Source organism: Sordaria macrospora, chromosome 4 (genome assembly GCF_033870435.1).
Source record: "Sordaria macrospora chromosome 4, complete sequence".
NCBI lineage: Eukaryota > Fungi > Ascomycota > Sordariomycetes > Sordariales > Sordariaceae > Sordaria > Sordaria macrospora.
This window is the reverse complement of record NC_089374.1, coordinates 2,138,069-2,156,231: the sequence shown is the minus strand read 5'-3', so window position 1 is coordinate 2,156,231 and position 18,163 is coordinate 2,138,069. Positions and strand designations below refer to the sequence as shown.

Genomic DNA, 18,163 nt, shown 5'->3' with positions numbered 1-18,163 from the left:
AGGTGTTTGGAAGGCATTCGGAGGCATTCATGCTCTCGAAAAATATGTCCGGATCGAGAAGGAGGAGATATCGATATCTCCGGTGACATAGGAAGGTGTGTGTGACCTGCGAGGTCGGGCATGTGTCTGTTGTATGCACCAGCAGGTATGTTGAAACTTGAACTTTGTTGACCCCGCTTGTTCATGGGTTGGAGCTTCATGACAAAGATCTTATCGAGTGCTTTCCATGTTTCCAATGGCTTCAAAAGAATCCGAGTTTAGTGCGAGGAGTAGAAGTGAAACTGACGAGAGAGGGAGAGACAGAGAAAAGGAAACAATTACCTTCTTCGGCCCCGTTTTTCGATCGTGATGATCTGGTTCGTGTGATGGCAGCCTTGCAGTTGTGCCTCTCGACTGCCATCACAACTATATAAGACCACTTTAGCGACCGAATTGCCAGCTTCGGTTACTTGTATCCTTTTGGAACATAGCCTAGTGATGTAGTGGTCCGCCAGCGCCGTGACAAAGACCAACCTGGAAATGCAATTTTGGTGTTTCAGAACGGTCAATTTTTCTCGTAATCTGCCCAATTGTATTAATCTCTTTAGCGCCGCCTCCAACACTCACCGTAATGCCTCCGTAACGAACGATTTGATACGGGAGGTGATTGTCCAGTTTTTTTCCTATCACGTGATTAAAAGACCCTTCTCACTCCCATACACAAGCTTAGTGAGGGCCAGACTAGTAGTTGGGTCGGTGACGACCAGCGAATCCCTGGTGTTGTATGTTTTTTTTAATCTCTGTTATCTCTGTTAGCTTTCTCTTCCGTCCATCCCTTCTCCGGCTTGACGACTTCATAGGTTAGCCACGGCTGCTTCCCCTGCCCCTGGCGTAGCTGGACCACCACCGCCCCTTGATTTGAAGCCCAGTCGTGCACCTTCCTCAGCAACACTGACATTACTACCTACCCAGAAGACGCGAACTAACGAATGGGAACATGTATTTCACCGGTGCGCAACAATCTCTTGTTTATTGGTTTCATATATCTTATGCTTCTCCCCTGTTTAGTCCATCATACCTTCTGGTCTCTCATAAATCGCTCCTTCCATACCTGGTGGTTTTCGTCTCGCTGATCGTAGGGTAGGTACCACCGAATCCGAGCTTGGTACGTCCAAGTATCACACTAATCAGAGAAGAAATGTCTCGTACATCCAAGGTACCTCTAGGACATCGCATGTTAGGTTGGTCAAGTCAACCTAGGTATGGTAGTGGCCACGACCATAGGAAGCTGGACTTCCGGAGAAGCTTCCATAGCCGCTATCATGACTAGTATTGCCATGATGAGTGCCATTGGTGCCATGAGTGCCATTGGTGTTGCCATAACCAGGGGCAGCTCCAGCACCACTTCCCATGCCCATACCTGAGTACACGAAGCCTCCAGCACCCCCGGAAGAACCGGCACCACCACTTCCGCTACCACCACCTCCACCAGCGGGAGCTCCTCTACCCATGCCACTGCCGCGACCAGAAGCAGGAGGAGGCAGCTCTGGCTCCAACTCCTGGATGATCTTGGCCATTCGATCGCGGTAGTACTTCCTTCTGTCGTCGTCGACTGCTTCTCTGTTCCTTCCGCCGCCACCACCACCACCGCCGCCGCTCTGATGACCATGACCATGAGCATGCTGAGCAGCGCCGCGAGAGATGCGCATGATGACGTTATCTTGGACGTAGGTGGTCACTCTCTCTTGGGGCTCCCTGTTGGGCCCTCTGTTGCGGCTGCCCGGATGTCCGCGGCTGGTGCTGGGCGGAGCAAGGTGGTGACCGTGAGTACCAGTACCTCTAGAGGTAGACGCTGGCGCAAGGGTGATGGTGGAGGCACGCGGGGTGTATCCGTCATCGCGGTCCTCACGACGGTCACGGCGGTCACGGCCCAGATAGTGATAATCGTCGATACGGCCATGGTTTGTGTCACGACCATCACGACGATCATCGCGGCGATGGCCATAGTCCTGACGAGCAGTGGAGGTTCTTGGATGACGGTGGGTGTAGTTCCCATCTGAACCTCCTCCGATGTTCAACTCCCGAACACGGTGGGTCAGCTCCTGGGTGTTATGGAGGAGCTCGTGAGCGCCGTGGAGGAGGCCGTCCGGGTCGGTGACACCCCTGGTACGACCGCCGCTGGAGAGGTAGGAGTTGTTGGACCGGTAAGAAGAGGAGGAGGGTCCATGAGGGGCGGGAGCGGTGGGGATGGGGAGGTAACGGGGGCTATTGAGAATGTTAGCATTGGTTGTTGCTTGGGGTTGAAGTGTTGAGGGGATGGAGTTGAAGATGAGATGGGAGGCGAGATAAGAAAAGGACGTTGGAGAAAATGAGAGAGGGGATGGTGGAACTGTTCAAGTGAACGCTGAAATGCAAGTGCGGTTGATGTTAAGGTTGAGTTTGAGGGTGAAGGCAAAGTCCGAGGGTAAAGTCCGAGGATGAAAAGAGAAATGTTGAAGTTAAAGTTGACTTTGACGCTCATGGTCAAGTCCGAGGATGAAGTCCCAGCGTTGAGTGAAAGACATGGCATTGAACGCAAAGTAAAAGTAACTCTGTGATGGAAAGAAAGCAGCCAATTGGAGCAGATGAGACGAAACAAGACAAGACAAGACAATGGGTGGTTGTACAGGGTTAGGGGGAGTGATGTACCTGTCAGCCTGACATTGGAAGCCAAATCGATCGGTCTTCCCGTTGTCAGACTGATTGGTGATCAGGATAAGGGTTATGACAAGGACAAGGTCACATGCGAGTCTTCGGACTCTGGGACATGTACTCAGAGATCAAGTCTGAGGCATTGAGGCAACGCACTTTAAGACGTGGCGAGACATGAGACGAGCAAGACATGAAGAAGCGTGGAAGTGAAACATGAGATGATGAGAGATTGGAATCACCTTTCACTAGTCATTTTCTTCTGTTTGTGGCTGTCGGTTTCAGAAATGCACATATTGTTGTGGTTGTTGGACTTGGTGTTGAAGAAGTTTGTCGTTATCGACTTGACTTGTGATCGTCTTGGGGTAGCTTCGTCGGTTGTGGGAAGTGGGATATCGTTGTTTGTTGACAAGAAAGGTGAAGAGTGAAGCCATCGAGGTGGGTAGGACGAGCTCCTTTATATATGTTTTTTGACTGAGAAAACGGGGGCACGCGGACTACGCAAAACAACCCAAGGAGAAGCTGCGAACTACCATGCAAGAACTCAACATCGGTCGTCATGGGTTCATGCTTCCAGGCAAGCATCCTCGAGTGTTGCCCAAAAGCCCCGGATCGATTGCCAAGAAATCCTGTAGGCCTCATCGTCGAGAGGTTCTAACACCGGAACCCAGGTCTCCAGTACACTGGCGAGCAAAAAAAACTCTAGTCCTTCTCGTGTGTACGCCTAGTTGTATGATGGTTCTCTCTACTCTCAACTGCACGGCTCCGTAATTACGGTGTGGACTGTTGGATAGGGTAAAATACGGTCCAAGCTTCCACTAGTGTATGGGATATGATTTCCATGTCTCCTCGAAGGTGGCCATATCTAGTTCAAATGGAACCAGTCCTGAGAAAGGGGGTTGAAGGAGGTCCGGAAGGGGGCATAAAGGAGGGCAGAAAACTATGCAAGAAAGTCAGATCCAGGGGAATGATACGCGGATCTCTCGGAACATGCCTGAGAAAGCCCTGGGAGTGGATAGAGGTATGCAAAGAATTCTCAAAACGAAGACGATGCCGGAAGTGGCGCTTGTTATTTTGAAGGCAGACGTGTGGCAGAGCACTTTAGACCCTGGTGCGTGCTTTCAACGTTCAGCTTGTGCCTAGCTATGTTACCGTGACACTTTTGCCAGCCACCCACCTCGAAGTGTTTCATGATATCTCCCCATCATGTGATTACCTAAACATGATGTTGGTGGTGTAATACTGCGCATTCTGGATTGGGGTTGGCTGGATGGGTCAAGTTTCTTTTCCTAAGGTCCCTAGAACCGCCCGACCCCTCCCACGCTCTACGTTCGTCCCTGTATATTACACCCTCAGGACCTTCAAGAGGGTGCTTGTGGTGTGTGGCGGCGCGTTATAACTGGTGTTCATTGCAATACCTCATTGGTCTGGCGCCTGAAGGATTCGGGTTACACAAACATGTCAGGTCCCTGGCTCGTTCATTAGCGCGGATGTTGGCTGCGGATTTCACCTAACTCGGCCACTCACTCATAAATTGTCTGATAGACAAAAGGGACATCAGCTAAGCACCCAAAAGTTTCTTGGTTACCGAAACTTTTCGTTTCCAATGTTCACGATGTTCCTGTGCTTTCCTCGGACTTTCAGAAACACTATCCTCCAAATCCGAGTCTTGGACTCGTGGGCACAAGAAGTGTGTTGATTGTGTTAAGCTCAGGAGACAAGAAAGGAAAAAGAAATGTGGAGGGCTAAATACAATGGTGGTGTGAGCTCATGGACCCACATAACAAGGCCAGTGAGTGGCAGGGGTGGGACAGGCCCCACCACAACACCGAGCCAACTGGCGCTGTTCGTGTTTACACTGGGTTCCATGCTATCGGTAACGAAAATGTAACGTGGGGAATGTGAAGCTAATGAATGCTCCTGTTCTCCTAGCTCAGCGGGGCAGTGCGCCTTCTTGGACTTCCTTATTCGTCCCATGAAGTCTGCACGAAAGAACTTTACATTCACATGGTGTGCTTCAGAGCCGGATCGTGCAAAGTTTCATCACCAAGTCCCCGCGTCCCCGCCTGTTGCGGCGCCAGGTCTTGAAAATTTCATCAAACTTACCAAGATGTAGCAGGTGTTCCTGAACCCCTTGTCCCGTGTTGTTGATGACAACTCACCACACCATCTTCTCGAGAACGCAACCCACTCTTTCTGCGGAGGATCCATGAGTGATGCTCCACATAACCACGATCATTGGATGAGGCGTCGACGGGTGCCTCTTTTGGGCTTTCCTGGTTGTTCAAAGTGATCGACACTCAAAAATGGCACGCGGCCATCAACCCTTGTCAACCAAGCCAGGGGCATGTCGTATGAACACCATTGCCGGTTGAGATATCTCCCGTGTTCACTTCATCTTCCCGCAAGGTGTGCACCCTGCCCGCCAGGGTAGCTCGAAAATGTAGCAGGCCGCAAACTGCCGTCATGCTTTCCAATCTCTCTCTCGAACGCCTCAACATTTCTTTCCCCTCTCCCATGAAAAAGTCTAGACCATCTCCTACACAGACAACCAGGCCATTATCACGAGCAATCCAAAACTCCTCATCTTTGGCATCGACGCAAGCCTCCTGCGAGCCTTCGGGGCCTAAACGAACTGAAGTGTTTGAAGTTCCACACTACCTTAGTCAACATTGCCCTACCATCCCTACACCCATACTCAGGCAAGCCACCCTCAAACCATCCATTGAACCTGCCACATCACCATGCGGCGCCAACCGCCTCCTTACCTGCAGGACTATCGAATCCAGAAAACCGGTCATTGGGCCTCGTTGCTCGAGAGACCGTCCAAAGTGGCTTTTGACCCCACAAAAGCACCCTACATAACCCCCAGCCACGTCTTCATCAAATTTCCGCTCTAGCATTTGTGCCCTCTTGTGCGCAGTAAATAGGTACGTGACGGCCGCTATGATTTGTTGAAGACCACGCAGAACCGGACCATTTATCCTCTTTCGAATGAAAAAGAAGTTCATACAGTGACCATGATCACCACACCCCCTGACGCCTTCGACGCTGTCATCAAATGAACCTCAACTGATCGTGATCTGAATCTGGGCCGTTACCTGGCCACCCGAGTCACTCTTTCGTTTGTGACCCACTCTTGTCTTCTTCTCCCCTTCAAACTACTTTTGGCGAATGCAGTTATCATTCCATTTTACTTTCTCCAACTAAGCCGCCAATGAATCATTTTCCTAACCTATTGTTCCCAACGTCTCAACCGTCCGTCATTCTGACAGTTTACCACGTGATTAGACTAGACGCGACATTTCACGACGCGACCTTCGACCACTCCATAGCCGCGTCTCAAGAATATAATCACCATCGCCATGACGGATCGGGCTCAGGCGCTCGTCCTCGATCAGCAACAGATCATCCAAGATCATCCCATCGGCACAGGCCTAGATGCCTTCCGTGCTTCGTTCGAATCAGTCTGTAAAGACAGGGGCATCTCCTGTCCTGCGCCAGACGCGCTCAGTCAGCTGGGCCCACAAGGTGAATGAGACAGGCCCGCGTTGCCGAGATGCCCATCTAACCGCTGTTTAGATTTGCAGATTCTTGCGTTTAGACTTCTGAACACACTCTAAATCCTCCCTATTACCTCTCTTCTACATTCGAATACAGGCCGTGGTACCCTTCAAATCGATCTGTTGAAACGCATACCCGCCCTCATCTCCGACGACTTGTACAACTTCGACTCGGACCAATTTGAACCACTTCTCAATGCAGTCCTCGCCAATAAGCCCGACGATGAGATCTGGCGCCAAGTGTACTGTGCCGTTACCGAAGCCACCCCGCCTCCCCGACCGATAGCATCTTACCTTCTTCAAACTCCGCGGTCTATCAACACGAGCAGCTTCGCAAACTCCTCCGAGCTCCGCAAACATGTGGACGTGGTCCTCAAGGATGAGCTCGGCTCCATATACATCGGCCTTCCTAACCTCCACTACATCTTTTTCAGTCAGGTGGCGGGTCTAAAGACAGCATCAGAGGCCGTCTTCAACAAGTGCACGGAAGGCAGCGAACCACTCTTCCGTAGTGGTTGGCGCGGGTGGCCGACAGATGCGAACCAGGACCGTGTCCTGGACTGGTTTGCAGAACTGAGCGAGAAACTGGCAATGTTTGCAGAAGAGTACGATCCGAATCGGACACCGACACCGCGACGAAAGGCTGCTGGTACAACCCAACAAACCGATCCTCGGCTCGATAGTGGAACGCAAATTGGACGTCGGCTTCGTGGATGATTCAAAGGCTGGAAAGGATACTCCATGGCGCTGGTCGCATATTCTCGTACCGGGCGAGCTGAAGAGCAATCCTTCTGCCGATATAGCGTCAAAAGCATGGCTCGATCTCGGGAGGTACGCGAGGGAAGTATCCGGTGCTCAAGATACGCTGGACAATCGTCGCTTTGTCTTGGGATTTACCATCTGTGGATCACTCATGAGGATATGGGAGTTTGATCGGCTCGGGGCCATCGCATCGGAACAGTTCAATATCAACACGGAGGGCTTAAAGTTCGTATCAACGGTCCTTACGTTTCTCTGGATGAGCGAGGAGGAGCTTGGGTTCGACCCATCTATTATAAAGGAGAATGACAAGCGGTTCGTCCAGATCAAGAGTAATGACTCAACAGAGCGTCTTATCATTGATAAAGTCATGCTACGCGCACGTTGTATATCCGGCCGGGCAACGACCTGCTGGAAGGCCCATCCCGAGGGAGACCCGCAGACGCCACTAGTCATCAAGGATTCCTGGCAGTACCCTGAGCGCGACGAGGAAGGGGAGCTGCTGCGAGACGCGACCGATAAAGGGGTAGTGAACGTAGCTCGATACTATCACCACGAGACGGTCCAGGTGCGCGGAACCGATGACGATGTCCGAAGCAACGTTCGAGGAGGAATAGATGTTAATAAGGCGAAGAACTACAAGCCGGAACACTCGACGCCGCCGACCAAGACAGTTACGGCCAGTGCCTCGCGGAAAGGCCACAGTACTAGCATAGCTGGCAAAAAACGGTCATCTAGCCAAACCGACGCCGCTTTACCCTCCAGCAAGCGATCCTGTATGACTCAGGCTAGCAGTAATGCGCTGCTAAATCGGGTACATCGGCGAGTCATTGTTCGTGACTATGGCCAACCCATCCAGAAGGCAAGCTCCCGAGTGGCCCTACTTGCTGCGTTGGAAGGCTGCATTGACGGACACGAGTCCCTATGGAGAAAGGCCGGCCTCCTTCACAGAGACATCTCCATCAACAACCTCATGATCAATGAGGACGACAACAACCCTTCCTGGCCTTCGTTCTTAATCGACCTAGACCTTGCTGTCAGAAAGGAACGAGAAGGTGCCTCCGGAGCAAAGGGCATGACCGGCACCAGAGCGTTCATGGCAGTTGGGGTCCTTCTGGGCGAACATCATTCCTTCATGCACGATCTCGAATCATTCTTTTGGGTCCTGTTCTGGATCTGCGTCCACTACAACGGGCCAAACAAGAGCAGAGTTGTTGAAGAGTTTGACCAATGGAATTATATCCGTCCGGTAATGTTGGCAGACTTGAAGAAGGCGAAAGTGGATCACGAAGGGGATTTCATCAAATCCGTAAAAACAAACTTCACGCCATACTACCAGCCGTTAATACCTTGGGTTAACAGACTACGGAAAGCAGTATTTCCGAACGGTGAGAGGTGGGGAAAAGAGGACGAGGGATTGTATGATCGGATGAGGCGGATTATTGCGGAAGCCCGAGAGGATCCAGAGGTATTGCGGAGAGATAGCTTCGCAAATTAGTGTAATTAGTAGAGAGAATTATATACAGTGATTTGCGTGCACGGCTTCCAGCTCCTCCCCACTTGCCCAGCTCAACCAAAATGCCGATTGGAGTGGCATACAAACAGCCAAGTCATTCAAGAAGTGAGGCCGGGTTTGACGTCTAATGCCCACGGGTGAACAGACCCCGCTCCGGCTTATGGATATGGCTTTACCCAAGGTGGTGCGGCCGGTGGTATGATACCGGCCTTGGCGAACATGGCCTCCGGGCCTCCGGCAGTTTATGGGGACGCGCAGCCGTATGGAGGCCATGTTGTGGCGCCATATCCCGAGGCCCCGTTGATGACTAGTCCCTACAGCATCGATCCGGCGTGGAACCCCTATGCTTCGATTGGACAGCCCTACAACGCTTACCAAGGCTTCAATTCAGGATACGCTACCCATGGCCACGGTCAAGAGGCTTATACTCAGGCTTACGTAGCTGCTCCAGTGTATCATAGCCTTCTTATTTATCCAGAAGGGTACAACAACTACGATAGAACTATCGCCGCAGCCGTGACAGCTCCTATTCCTGTCCAGACCCAGCGTGACAACAGCATCGGCAACAGTCTCGCCTCAGTTCCCAGTTCCAGCACACCGACTAGCACCATCATCAACATTGGCACACTCAACATTGTAAACTCTGTCCATACAGCACTCACCATCCCCTCTCTCCCTTCCAACACTTGCAACCCTCCTATCCTGTTGTCCACCCCCTCGCATGGATCCCACCCACTGCAATTTCAGCGACAAGAGCAACAACCACGCAAAATCACAACCGACCTCTCCAAAAAAACCTCGCAGCCGAAAACGTCTTGGGTTACAAGGCATCAAAAAGCGGTGTGGCCATTGCCAATGGAAGCTATCCTATTACCACTGCCGATACCACAAGAGCTGGAAATAAGATAGGAGCAGCGGCTTGTTGGATATATTCTCCAAGGCCAGTTGTGATGATTGTCCATGGGAGCTGGACTACTACCAGTGACAAGTCACCGCCCAAGAGCTAGGACACAGTCCAAAAACTAGGGGGAGAATATTGTATATTTGGAAGACCCAAACATTGACGATGAACATCTTGGTCAATTCGATGGATTCAATTTTCAGGTTCTATTCTACCCATCTTCCACAAGTTATTCTGCACCCTAATAGCCCTTTCCTCTGTGAAGCAAAGTGCGGTGCAGGGTGATCAAGGCCTGCCATTGCTCATGGTTGATAGGCTTGTTTCCCGGACCTGCCTCGGCATTCTGGGCGTTGTCAACCTCGATGCATTTGCTCTCGACCATAACGAGGCCAGCATAGATGTCCTTGACCTCGGTAACAAGCTGCTCCTGGGAAATAGCGCGTGTCTCGGGCTATTTGGGACATTCAGTAGATATATCTTCAGGTTGGCCAGAAGTCCGACTGGGCGGGTTTTGGGCCTGCTGCCTCGGACGGCGGGACATGGCGTGCGGAGCGTGCGGAGCGTGAGATAGAAGCCTTCCTGAAATTATATGAAGCGTGATGTCTATCTCTTTTTTTGCAAAGGATAGGGAGACGCTCCTGTTATATAGAAAGCTAGCCGCGCCCAGCTGACTGACTGCGCTAAAAGACGTGAAAGAACAAAGTTACCTCCTAAAGCTCGAGTGACAGATAGGTTGAATGGCGGTAGTTGCCTTGCTCGGGTCTGGACGAACCACTTTGCACCTCCAATATCGGGCACGTACCCTTCATGATCCGCGCGCCAGATGAGGCTGCATCTCACCGAAACACAGGAGTCGCATGGGCCCTGGAAGTGGACAACAAGAGACAGGAACCATTATTGAACTCTGCTGGCGATATATACCTGGAGGTATATTCTTCGGCCCGCAGGGTCCATCTCAAAGCATACCACTCAACAACTACTGTCCGGAATTCACGTCAAATGGTATATTACCAGTCATATTAAATTCTAGTCTACTAACCTGGCGATACATAAAAACCAATGAAGCCTCTCATGCTGCGCCGGCCCCCGAAACTTCCATAACCCTCCACGCTTACGAATCCCGCGGCATCCACACCGGTTTTCTCCAACTTCTCGGCATCTACATTCCCAGAGTTCGGTTAGCACATAAGTCTAGGTATGCCGCAGTACGTGCGCTTCTGTGCCTTCAAACAAAATGCGACTCCCGGAGCGTGACTATACCGGCGGGGTCCCTCTGACGGAGGACCTCCACAACAACAAGATTCCACCGTTTTCTTTTCCTTTGTTCTACAGGTCCTGTCATATACTGGCGGCTCGCCCACTGGGCGATTCGATTATAAGTGTTGGGCCGCGTTTACGCTATGGGGAACACATGATTTACATTGGCAATAGGCCTCGGTTTGCCCTCGGATTAATGGTTTTGGTGGACAGTTAGGGCATTGCTCTTAATTTTGTATGCTAGACTCACCGGTGCGGCACGTCTCATGCCCTACGGGAGGCGGAAGTAGACGTTAAAAATAACAACAACAACAACAACAACAACAACAAAGGACTGCCCCAGAGGCGGACTGCGGCTCAGACCACCAAGTTTGCATTACGGACATCCCCACCCAACCGGTAGAGCCTCCCCGCCGTCGACTGGTCCTTCGTGAAGCTGGCATGTGGCTCTGATTTCTTCATTTTGCCCTCACAGTTGCAGTGATCGATTACACAATGGCTCGAACTTGACAAAAAAAACATGCGGGAGAACTTACATGGCCCACAAGCCGCTTCCTGTCGCAATGTCGAGCACTTTCTGAACCTTCTTCTTGTCGAACGGGGAGAGGAAAAGCTTTCCATCCTCCACTTCTTGTTCGTCTAAGCCCCTTGTTATCCTTATGCCTTCAGCATCATCTAGTAAACTCGACGTAGCCGTGTATACCTTGAGCGTACTCGTGGGCTTTTGTCTGTTCAACTGCTCAGTACGAGGGATGCTGGGATCTTGAGTGTGGGCTTCCCAATCGAATGGCATTCTCATCTAGTGCCCAAACATGATCTCGTGAGGAGACAAGCCCACGCTTTGTTGTCTCATTGTGTTGTAGACCGCTCGGCTGCGATACGTATTTCTTGCAGCGCTTGGTCGCTACCGGCTGCCTCCTTTTCAATCCAAACAATTACGCGGCTTGCTTTAACGTAGATCTCTGCCATAGATTGAACTTAATGTCCCCCTACTTCCAGGTCTTCTTGGTGGATGCAAATGGCATCTATCCGTATCGTTCATGGTATGGAGTGATCTCAAAGATGTAGCAGCGCTGCATGGAGATTTTCCCTATCCTCGGCATTTCCGCGTCGCTTGAAAGGCGTCTGGAACCACGCGCACAGTCGTCGAGGCATGGTAGCTCTGAGGAAGGAACGTCTTGACGGCAATGCGGATGGTAAGATTGATGATGAATAAATCGAGTAGATGAAAGTGCCGGAAATCCGTCTTTCATACCATCGAAGACAAAACAAGGGAAAAGGCCCTAGAACACGGTGTTTTCTTGAGGTTAGTAGGGAGCATTGGGCTCTGTGCGGGTTGAGTAGGTATAAGAAGGGACCAGCAGAGTACGTCACGGAGGGGCAGCTTATGTATGGGAGTTGGAAGGATATGAACCGGGTCTTTTAATCACGTGGTAGGGTCAAAAACTTGAACAATCTCCTCCCATATCCATATCGTTCGGACGGAGGCAAGACGGTAAGTGGGGAGGCGGCGCTAAAAAGATGAATATAATTGGGCGGATTATGAGCAAAGTAGACCGTCCTGACACTGCGGCTAGGTCTTTTACACGGGTAACACCAATATTGCACTCGGTCAGAAGACCATTCCTGATTGGTTCTTCGTACTCCTCGGCCCAGTTATGTGTATGCAGATGAGAGCGTGGCAAGGGAATCTCTCGCTTTTATCTTGTTGGATCACGGTTTAGTAATCCACTACGACAAACTAATTACAATAACCTCCTTCATATACCTGCCTTAACCTACCTTCTTCATCTGCCTTCATTAGCCTACCTCTTCCCTTCCATCCTGACATATCATAACTATAGCGGTTGGCTTGCAACACACTGCCGACGCAGCCGCCAACACCTTTGTAGACGAGTCGATTGGCGGAGAGAGCTGCTTGCCAGGGCTGCGAAACAGGTTGACGGCGGCGTTGAGAGCAACAAGCCAACCACAGCTCTAGGATCAGAAGCCGGCAGCTAGGGTGGGATGGCTTTAAGCCTGGGTTGGGCTGGGGACGATGGCCTGAAAATGAAGCCTCATCGATTGACAACTGTCGAGGTGTTTGGTCAATTGAGTGCCCACCCGCCAACCGCCTGAACTTGGGACATGATCAAACCAAACCGCAGACCAGATTACCACAGTGAGGCCGGGTTCCATTGCCGCGTATTTTGGAGCTGAAATTTTCTCCAGAGCGGGAAGGCGAAGACAAGTGGAATGGTTTGAGGTTGTGTTGTGAGTGTTTGACGTGTGCAGTCTCGATAACCAGAGACACTGAAAGCTCTGAAAAGTGAGGGGGTTGTTGCCCAGAAATCATTGCCCCCCGCAACCCGAACCATTTTGTCATGGACCATCCACATTGCGGCCCGTTCCTCCATTTCTCACCATCCTCAACATGGACTCCTGGCTTCCATGCCATGATTGGATGACTACCCAGGCGGTTAACCATTCATTTGGGTCTGCCACAGTTCGAATGATTCTCTTCCTTGGCTTCACAGCCACCACAGACTGGGTGCACTAGGACACTCACACGCCCAAGCAGGCTATTTATCACCAGTCCTTGTTCCCGTCACCTCGGAATTCCGCTAGTAGGGGTAGAATGTAGGTTTTTTTGTGGGCGATGCCTCGATTCACCGCATGATCTCCCCTCGCCTTATGCTAGAAACCATATGCTAACTGCTCTAGACTATTTCACAGTTGCCTGAAATGTCGATATCACCTTGGAGGTATATTGAGGCTCGGCGTGTTGTGGGGGCAGGCGTCGCATTCAGCTTTCCCCGAAAGGATATCTTCACACTACCAATGGCACATGCGATTGGTGGCCGACCCACGCCAGACTGGGAATTTGGGCATTAATAGGTAGTGTCCATTGGGCATCTTGACACCTAGGCTGATCTGAAAGGCCGGGCGTCAACAGCTGATGCCGCAAATGTGCACATTTCGCTAGCACATCCGCCATCCCACAGCTTTGAGACCACTTTTGGTTGGGGATGAGTCTTCTGAGCTGCAAACCAAAAGTTTGGGGACGCTACACCTTTTGAGATTTTGGTCGGCTAACCAGTTGGTCAACACTCATCTTTTCGTTCCGTTCTGTCAACCCCTCGCTTTCTCCCTGAACATTGCAAGACGATCAACTCCTTTAATTCCACACGTTTGATCTTGTAAGCGAGCATTATACACCTCCCGAAGCTCAATCCCTGCGACATGCCTTTCTACAATTCTGGTTCGGGTTTCTCCAACGCCAATACCGGCTCTGGGCCTCAGTATAACAACAACGCCGCCGGGCCGCAATACAACTACAACTACTATGGATGTAGGTTTCCACCACGGGTGATGATGGTATGGGCTTGTGCTAACATCCAACAGCATGGAAGCGGCTGCAGGACAAGGTTCACGAGGATTACCTCTGTCTGGCAAAATTGTGGTCCGGAGACCCGCGAGACCCGCACGTCGAAAAGGAGCGGATTGAACTGGCGAAGGGCGGTCTGCTGGCTGATGCTTACCGTTGGGTCTTCGACAACCCCGACTTCAACCGATGGCGCCAGCTGCGGGAGAATCGCCTGCTCTGGATCAAGGGAGATCCAGGCAAGGGCAAGACCATGTTACTATGCGGTATCATCGACGAGCTAGAGCGGCGTGTGATGGCTGACGGCGGTAACTTGGCATATTTCTTCTGCCAAGCTACCGACTCGCGCATCAATAACGCAACTGCCGTGCTACGAGGCTTAATCTACCTGCTTGTCCACCGGCAACCACGCCTGCTCTCACATTTACCGGAGAACACATACCCCTCCGATGACGCAATGGCATGGATCGTCCTGTCTAAGGTTTTATACGAGATGCTAGAAGACCCGAACTTGAAGGTCACCTATCTGGTAATTGATGCTCTGGACGAATGTGTGACAGACCAACCGCAGCTTCTCAAGTTGATCGTCCAGATATCATCTGTGTCTGCTCGTGTCAAGTGGCTTGTATCTAGTCGCAACTGGGTGCAGATCGAAGAACAGTTGGCGATCGTCGCGCAGCAGTCCAGACTCAGCCTCGAGCTAAACGCCGAATCCGTCACCACTGCCGTCAGTGCATATATCCGCCACAAAGTCCTTCACTTGTCGCAGCAGAAACGGTACGACAGCACAATGCAGACGGTTGTACATGACTATCTCTCTTCTAACGCGAATGGGACTTTTCTTTGGGTGGCCTTGGTCTGCCAAGTACTTGCAGACCCGAGCGTTCGGAGGTGGGAGACACTTACAAAATTACGGGCATTCCCCCCCGGGTTGGATTCCTTGTATGCGCGGATGATAGAGCAGATTATTCAGTCTGATTATGCGGATTTGTGTAGGCAAATTCTTGCCATCTCCTCTATCGTTCGCCGACCCATCAGCCTTCAAGAACTGGCCACTCTCGTCAAGATGTCAGACGATATCTCAAATGATCCGCAGTCCCTGGGAGAGCTTATAGGGCTTTGCGGCTCGTTTTTGACTCTTCGAGACCAGACTGTTTATTTTGTCCACCAATCAGTCAAGGACTTTCTATTGGGCAATGCTTCTGATAAAGCTGGCAACCAAGCTTCTCAGGAGGCGTTTAAGTGGATTTTTCCTTCTGGGAAAGAAGATGTGAACTACACTATCTTCTCAAGGTCACTTGATGCCATGTCTACAACACTGCGACGCGACATATACAGCTTGACCGCACCGGGATTTACGAGCGACAAGGTCCAAGTACCGAATCCGGACCCGCTAGCGACGGTGCGGTACTCGTGCGTCTACTGGGTTGATCACTTGTGTGACTCGGTTTCTGACACGGACACAAAACGGCATGATCCTTTACGGGCTGAGGAGGTTGTCCATGCATTTTTGGAGACGAAGTACCTTTACTGGCTGGAAGCTCTAAGTCTACTCCAAGCTGTACCTGTGGGCGTTGTTGCTATTAGAAAGCTCGAGGGCCTGCTAGTGAGTACAAGTCTAACTCCGCACTAGAAACTTGGCCTAACTAAAGATATAGGGAGGTACCGATCCATCGCAGTTATCAAAGCTTGTTTGGGATGCTTACCGGTTTGCTCTATCAAATAAGTCAATAATAGAGCAAGCTCCACTGCAAGCATACATATCAGCGCTTGTATTTGCTCCAAGCAGGAGCTTGATAAAGAGAAATTTCAAAGGAGAAGAACCTGAATGGATTCAAACGAAGCCGGCTGTGGAATTGGACTGGAATGCCTGCTTCCAAACCCTCGAAGGCCATAGCGGCACGGTTGATTCCGTGGCCTTCTCGCCGGATGGCCAGCGGCTGGCGTCCGGTTCGTGGGACGGAACGATCAAGATCTGGGATCCGGCGTCGGGGAGCTGCCTCCAAACCCTCAAAGGCCATAGGAGCCCGGTTACTTCAGTGGCCTTCTCGCCGGATGGCCAGCGGCTGGCGTCCGGTTCGTGGGACGGAACGATCAAGATCTGGGATCCGGCGTCGGGGAGCTGCCTCCAAACCCTCAAAGGCCATAGCGGCGCGGTTAGCTCAGTGGCCTTCTCGCCGGATGGCCAGCGGCTGGCGTCCGGTTCGTGGGACGAAACGATCAAGATCTGGGATCCGGCGTCGGGGAGCTGCCTCCAAACCCTCAAAGGCCATAGCAACGGGGTTAACTCAGTGGCCTTCTCGCCGGATGGCCAGCGGCTGGCGTCCGGTTCGTGGGACGGAACGATCAAGATCTGGGATCCGGCGTCGGGGAGCTGCCTCCAAACCCTCAAAGGCCATAGCGGCGCGGTTAACTCAGTGGCCTTCTCGCCGGATGGCCAGCGGCTGGCGTCCGGTTCGTGGGACGAAACGATCAAGATCTGGGATCCGGCGTCGGGGAGCTGCCTCCAAACCCTCAAAGGCCATAGCAACTGGGTTAGCTCAGTGGCCTTCTCGCCGGATGGCCAGCGGCTGGCGTCCGGTTCGTGGGACGAAACGATCAAGATCTGGGATCCGGCGTCGGGGAGCTGCCTCCAAACCCTCAAAGGCCATAGCAGCAGGGTTAGCTCCGTGGCCTTCTCGCCGGATGGCCAGCGGCTGGCGTCCGGTTCGTGGGACAAAACGATCAAGATCTGGGATCCGGCGTCGGGGAGCTGCCTCCAAACCCTCAAAGGCCATAGGAGCCCGGTTACTTCAGTGGCCTTCTCGCCGGATGGCCAGCGGCTGGCGTCCGGTTCGTGGGACGAAACGATCAAGATCTGGGATCCGGCGTCGGGGAGCTGCCTCCAAACCCTCAAAGGCCATAGCAGCAGGGTTAGCTCCGTGGCCTTCTCGCCGGATGGCCAGCGGCTGGCGTCCGGTTCGTGGGACAAAACGATCAAGATCTGGGATCCGGCGTCGGGGAGCTGCCTCCAAACGATTCCTACTACTACTAGTATAACCGATATCTCCTTTGATCCTACCAATCGCTACCTACGTACCAACGTTGGACATATTAAAACAGTCACAGAAACTACCGAAAGCCAAGTTGTACTAGATAATTCAGAAAGCCATAGCTATAACTTGGGACAAGATAAGTCTTGGATTACTTGCAACGGCCAGAACGTACTTTGGCTACCACCAAATTACCGACCGTCTCGGTGTTATGTCCAGGGACAGATGATCTCCTTCATCTGCGCATCGGGACAGATTTGGTTTATTAGCTTCTCGTAAGATATATAATGTATTCCATGTCATCTTTAATTTCTTTCTCTTTATTTCTTTTTTCTAGCGTGCCACCAGAAGGGTCTGGGAGGACAGGTAAATTTATAGGAATTTTGTAAATTCTGGTACCTTCTACTGTTGTCAAGATGACGTATTCTATTATGAAGAAGCAAGACTGTTCCATCCTTGACTCTCCTTTTGCAGGTGCCTGTGCGATCCAGATGCCATGGGATTAACCCGTGACTGCCCAATCTTCACCGGGTTAGCCTGTGACATTGTCGCACTGCACGTCCGCGCACACGGACTGGCCTGTCTGGGCTCTCGCCCATATAGCCAGTCCTTCACGCACATCCTCCTTTTCTCTCCTTCGCACAACAACGCATATCTTACCATACCCTCAACAGTGCGGCGGTGATGGTTCGTGCGAGGTGTTCGGCTCCGCGGGCATGGGCTGGAGAGACGACGGAGAAGCGGGCGAACTCGGTGTCTAGAGCAGCGGCGAAGGAGCGGTAGACCTCCACTTTGGCGAGTGCTTCAGAGATGAGGGTCTCAGCGAAGGACGTGATGGGGCCGGAAGCAGTAGGGGTGGCGGTGGTGGCATGGGCGGGACGGACTTCCTCGTCTGCAGTCCGGGCTCTCTTGGCCGACTGCGCCGTCGTGGAGGGCGGTGGCGGGACACAAAGGGTGTCCGGCAGAGGAGTAACCGGCGTCATGACCGGCGGCGTTGGTTGAGAGACCCCAGGGGGCGAAGGCGTAGACATTTCGTAGTTGTGGTTGTTGGGATATCGACCGTGAAAGCGGCGATTTTGGTAGTGTTAAGGATTTGCGGGCAAC

The 18,163-nt window shown here is 52.0% G+C and overlaps 6 protein-coding genes across 6 annotated transcripts; 4 read left to right on the top strand and 2 right to left on the bottom strand.

The window, feature by feature from the left end:
• Positions 1-983: 983 nt before the first annotated feature.
• SMAC4_12943 (uncharacterized protein) lies at positions 984-3,091 on the bottom strand. The gene is made up of 2 exons (XM_066091177.1): positions 2,910-3,091; positions 984-2,244 (listed from the first exon to the last, which is right to left on the bottom strand). Exons 1-2 carry the CDS (start codon positions 2,960-2,962, stop codon positions 1,236-1,238), a joined length of 1,062 nt encoding a protein of 353 aa, XP_065946819.1. The 5' UTR covers positions 2,963-3,091; the 3' UTR covers positions 984-1,235.
• Positions 3,092-5,831: 2,740 nt separating this feature from the next.
• On the top strand, positions 5,832-6,947 carry SMAC4_13633 (uncharacterized protein). The gene is made up of 2 exons (XM_066091514.1): positions 5,832-6,198; positions 6,250-6,947. Exons 1-2 carry the CDS (start codon positions 6,033-6,035, stop codon positions 6,288-6,290), a joined length of 207 nt encoding a protein of 68 aa, XP_065946818.1. The 5' UTR covers positions 5,832-6,032; the 3' UTR covers positions 6,291-6,947.
• A 196-nt stretch (positions 6,948-7,143) lies between these two features.
• Positions 7,144-8,487, top strand: SMAC4_13632 (uncharacterized protein; the record flags this gene model as incomplete). Its single annotated transcript, XM_066091513.1, has 1 exon — positions 7,144-8,487. One exon carries the CDS (start codon positions 7,144-7,146, stop codon positions 8,485-8,487), a length of 1,344 nt encoding a protein of 447 aa, XP_065946817.1.
• Positions 8,488-8,808: 321 nt separating this feature from the next.
• Positions 8,809-9,528, top strand: SMAC4_09859 (uncharacterized protein; the record flags this gene model as incomplete). The annotated part of the gene is made up of 1 exon (XM_066091022.1): positions 8,809-9,528. One exon carries the CDS (start codon positions 8,809-8,811, stop codon positions 9,412-9,414), a length of 606 nt encoding a protein of 201 aa, XP_065946816.1. The 3' UTR covers positions 9,415-9,528.
• Positions 9,529-14,484: 4,956 nt separating this feature from the next.
• Positions 14,485-17,338, top strand: SMAC4_13631 (uncharacterized protein; the record flags this gene model as incomplete). The annotated part of the gene is made up of 2 exons (XM_066091512.1): positions 14,485-15,633; positions 15,686-17,338. The coding sequence occupies 2 exons, from the start codon at positions 14,485-14,487 to the stop codon at positions 17,336-17,338; spliced, it is 2,802 nt and encodes a 933-aa protein (XP_065946815.1).
• Positions 17,339-17,715: 377 nt separating this feature from the next.
• On the bottom strand, positions 17,716-18,090 carry SMAC4_13630 (uncharacterized protein; the record flags this gene model as incomplete). The annotated part of the gene is made up of 1 exon (XM_066091511.1): positions 17,716-18,090. The coding sequence occupies one exon, from the start codon at positions 18,088-18,090 to the stop codon at positions 17,716-17,718; it is 375 nt and encodes a 124-aa protein (XP_065946814.1).
• Between the last annotated feature and the right edge of the window lie 73 nt (positions 18,091-18,163).

Excerpts from the sequence above, each read along its gene's own strand:
- SMAC4_12943 (XM_066091177.1), bottom strand. The coding sequence starts at position 2,962 with ATGTGCATTTCTGAAACCGACAGCCACAAACAGAAGAAAATGACTAGT. Across the intron at positions 2,245-2,909 it reads AAGAAAATGACTAGTGAAAG|CCCCCGTTACCTCCCCATCC; the intron begins GTGATTCCAATC and ends CATTCTCAATAG.
- SMAC4_13633 (XM_066091514.1), top strand. The coding sequence starts at position 6,033 with ATGACGGATCGGGCTCAGGCGCTCGTCCTCGATCAGCAACAGATCATC. Across the intron at positions 6,199-6,249 it reads CAGTCAGCTGGGCCCACAAG|ATTTGCAGATTCTTGCGTTT; the intron begins GTGAATGAGACA and ends ACCGCTGTTTAG.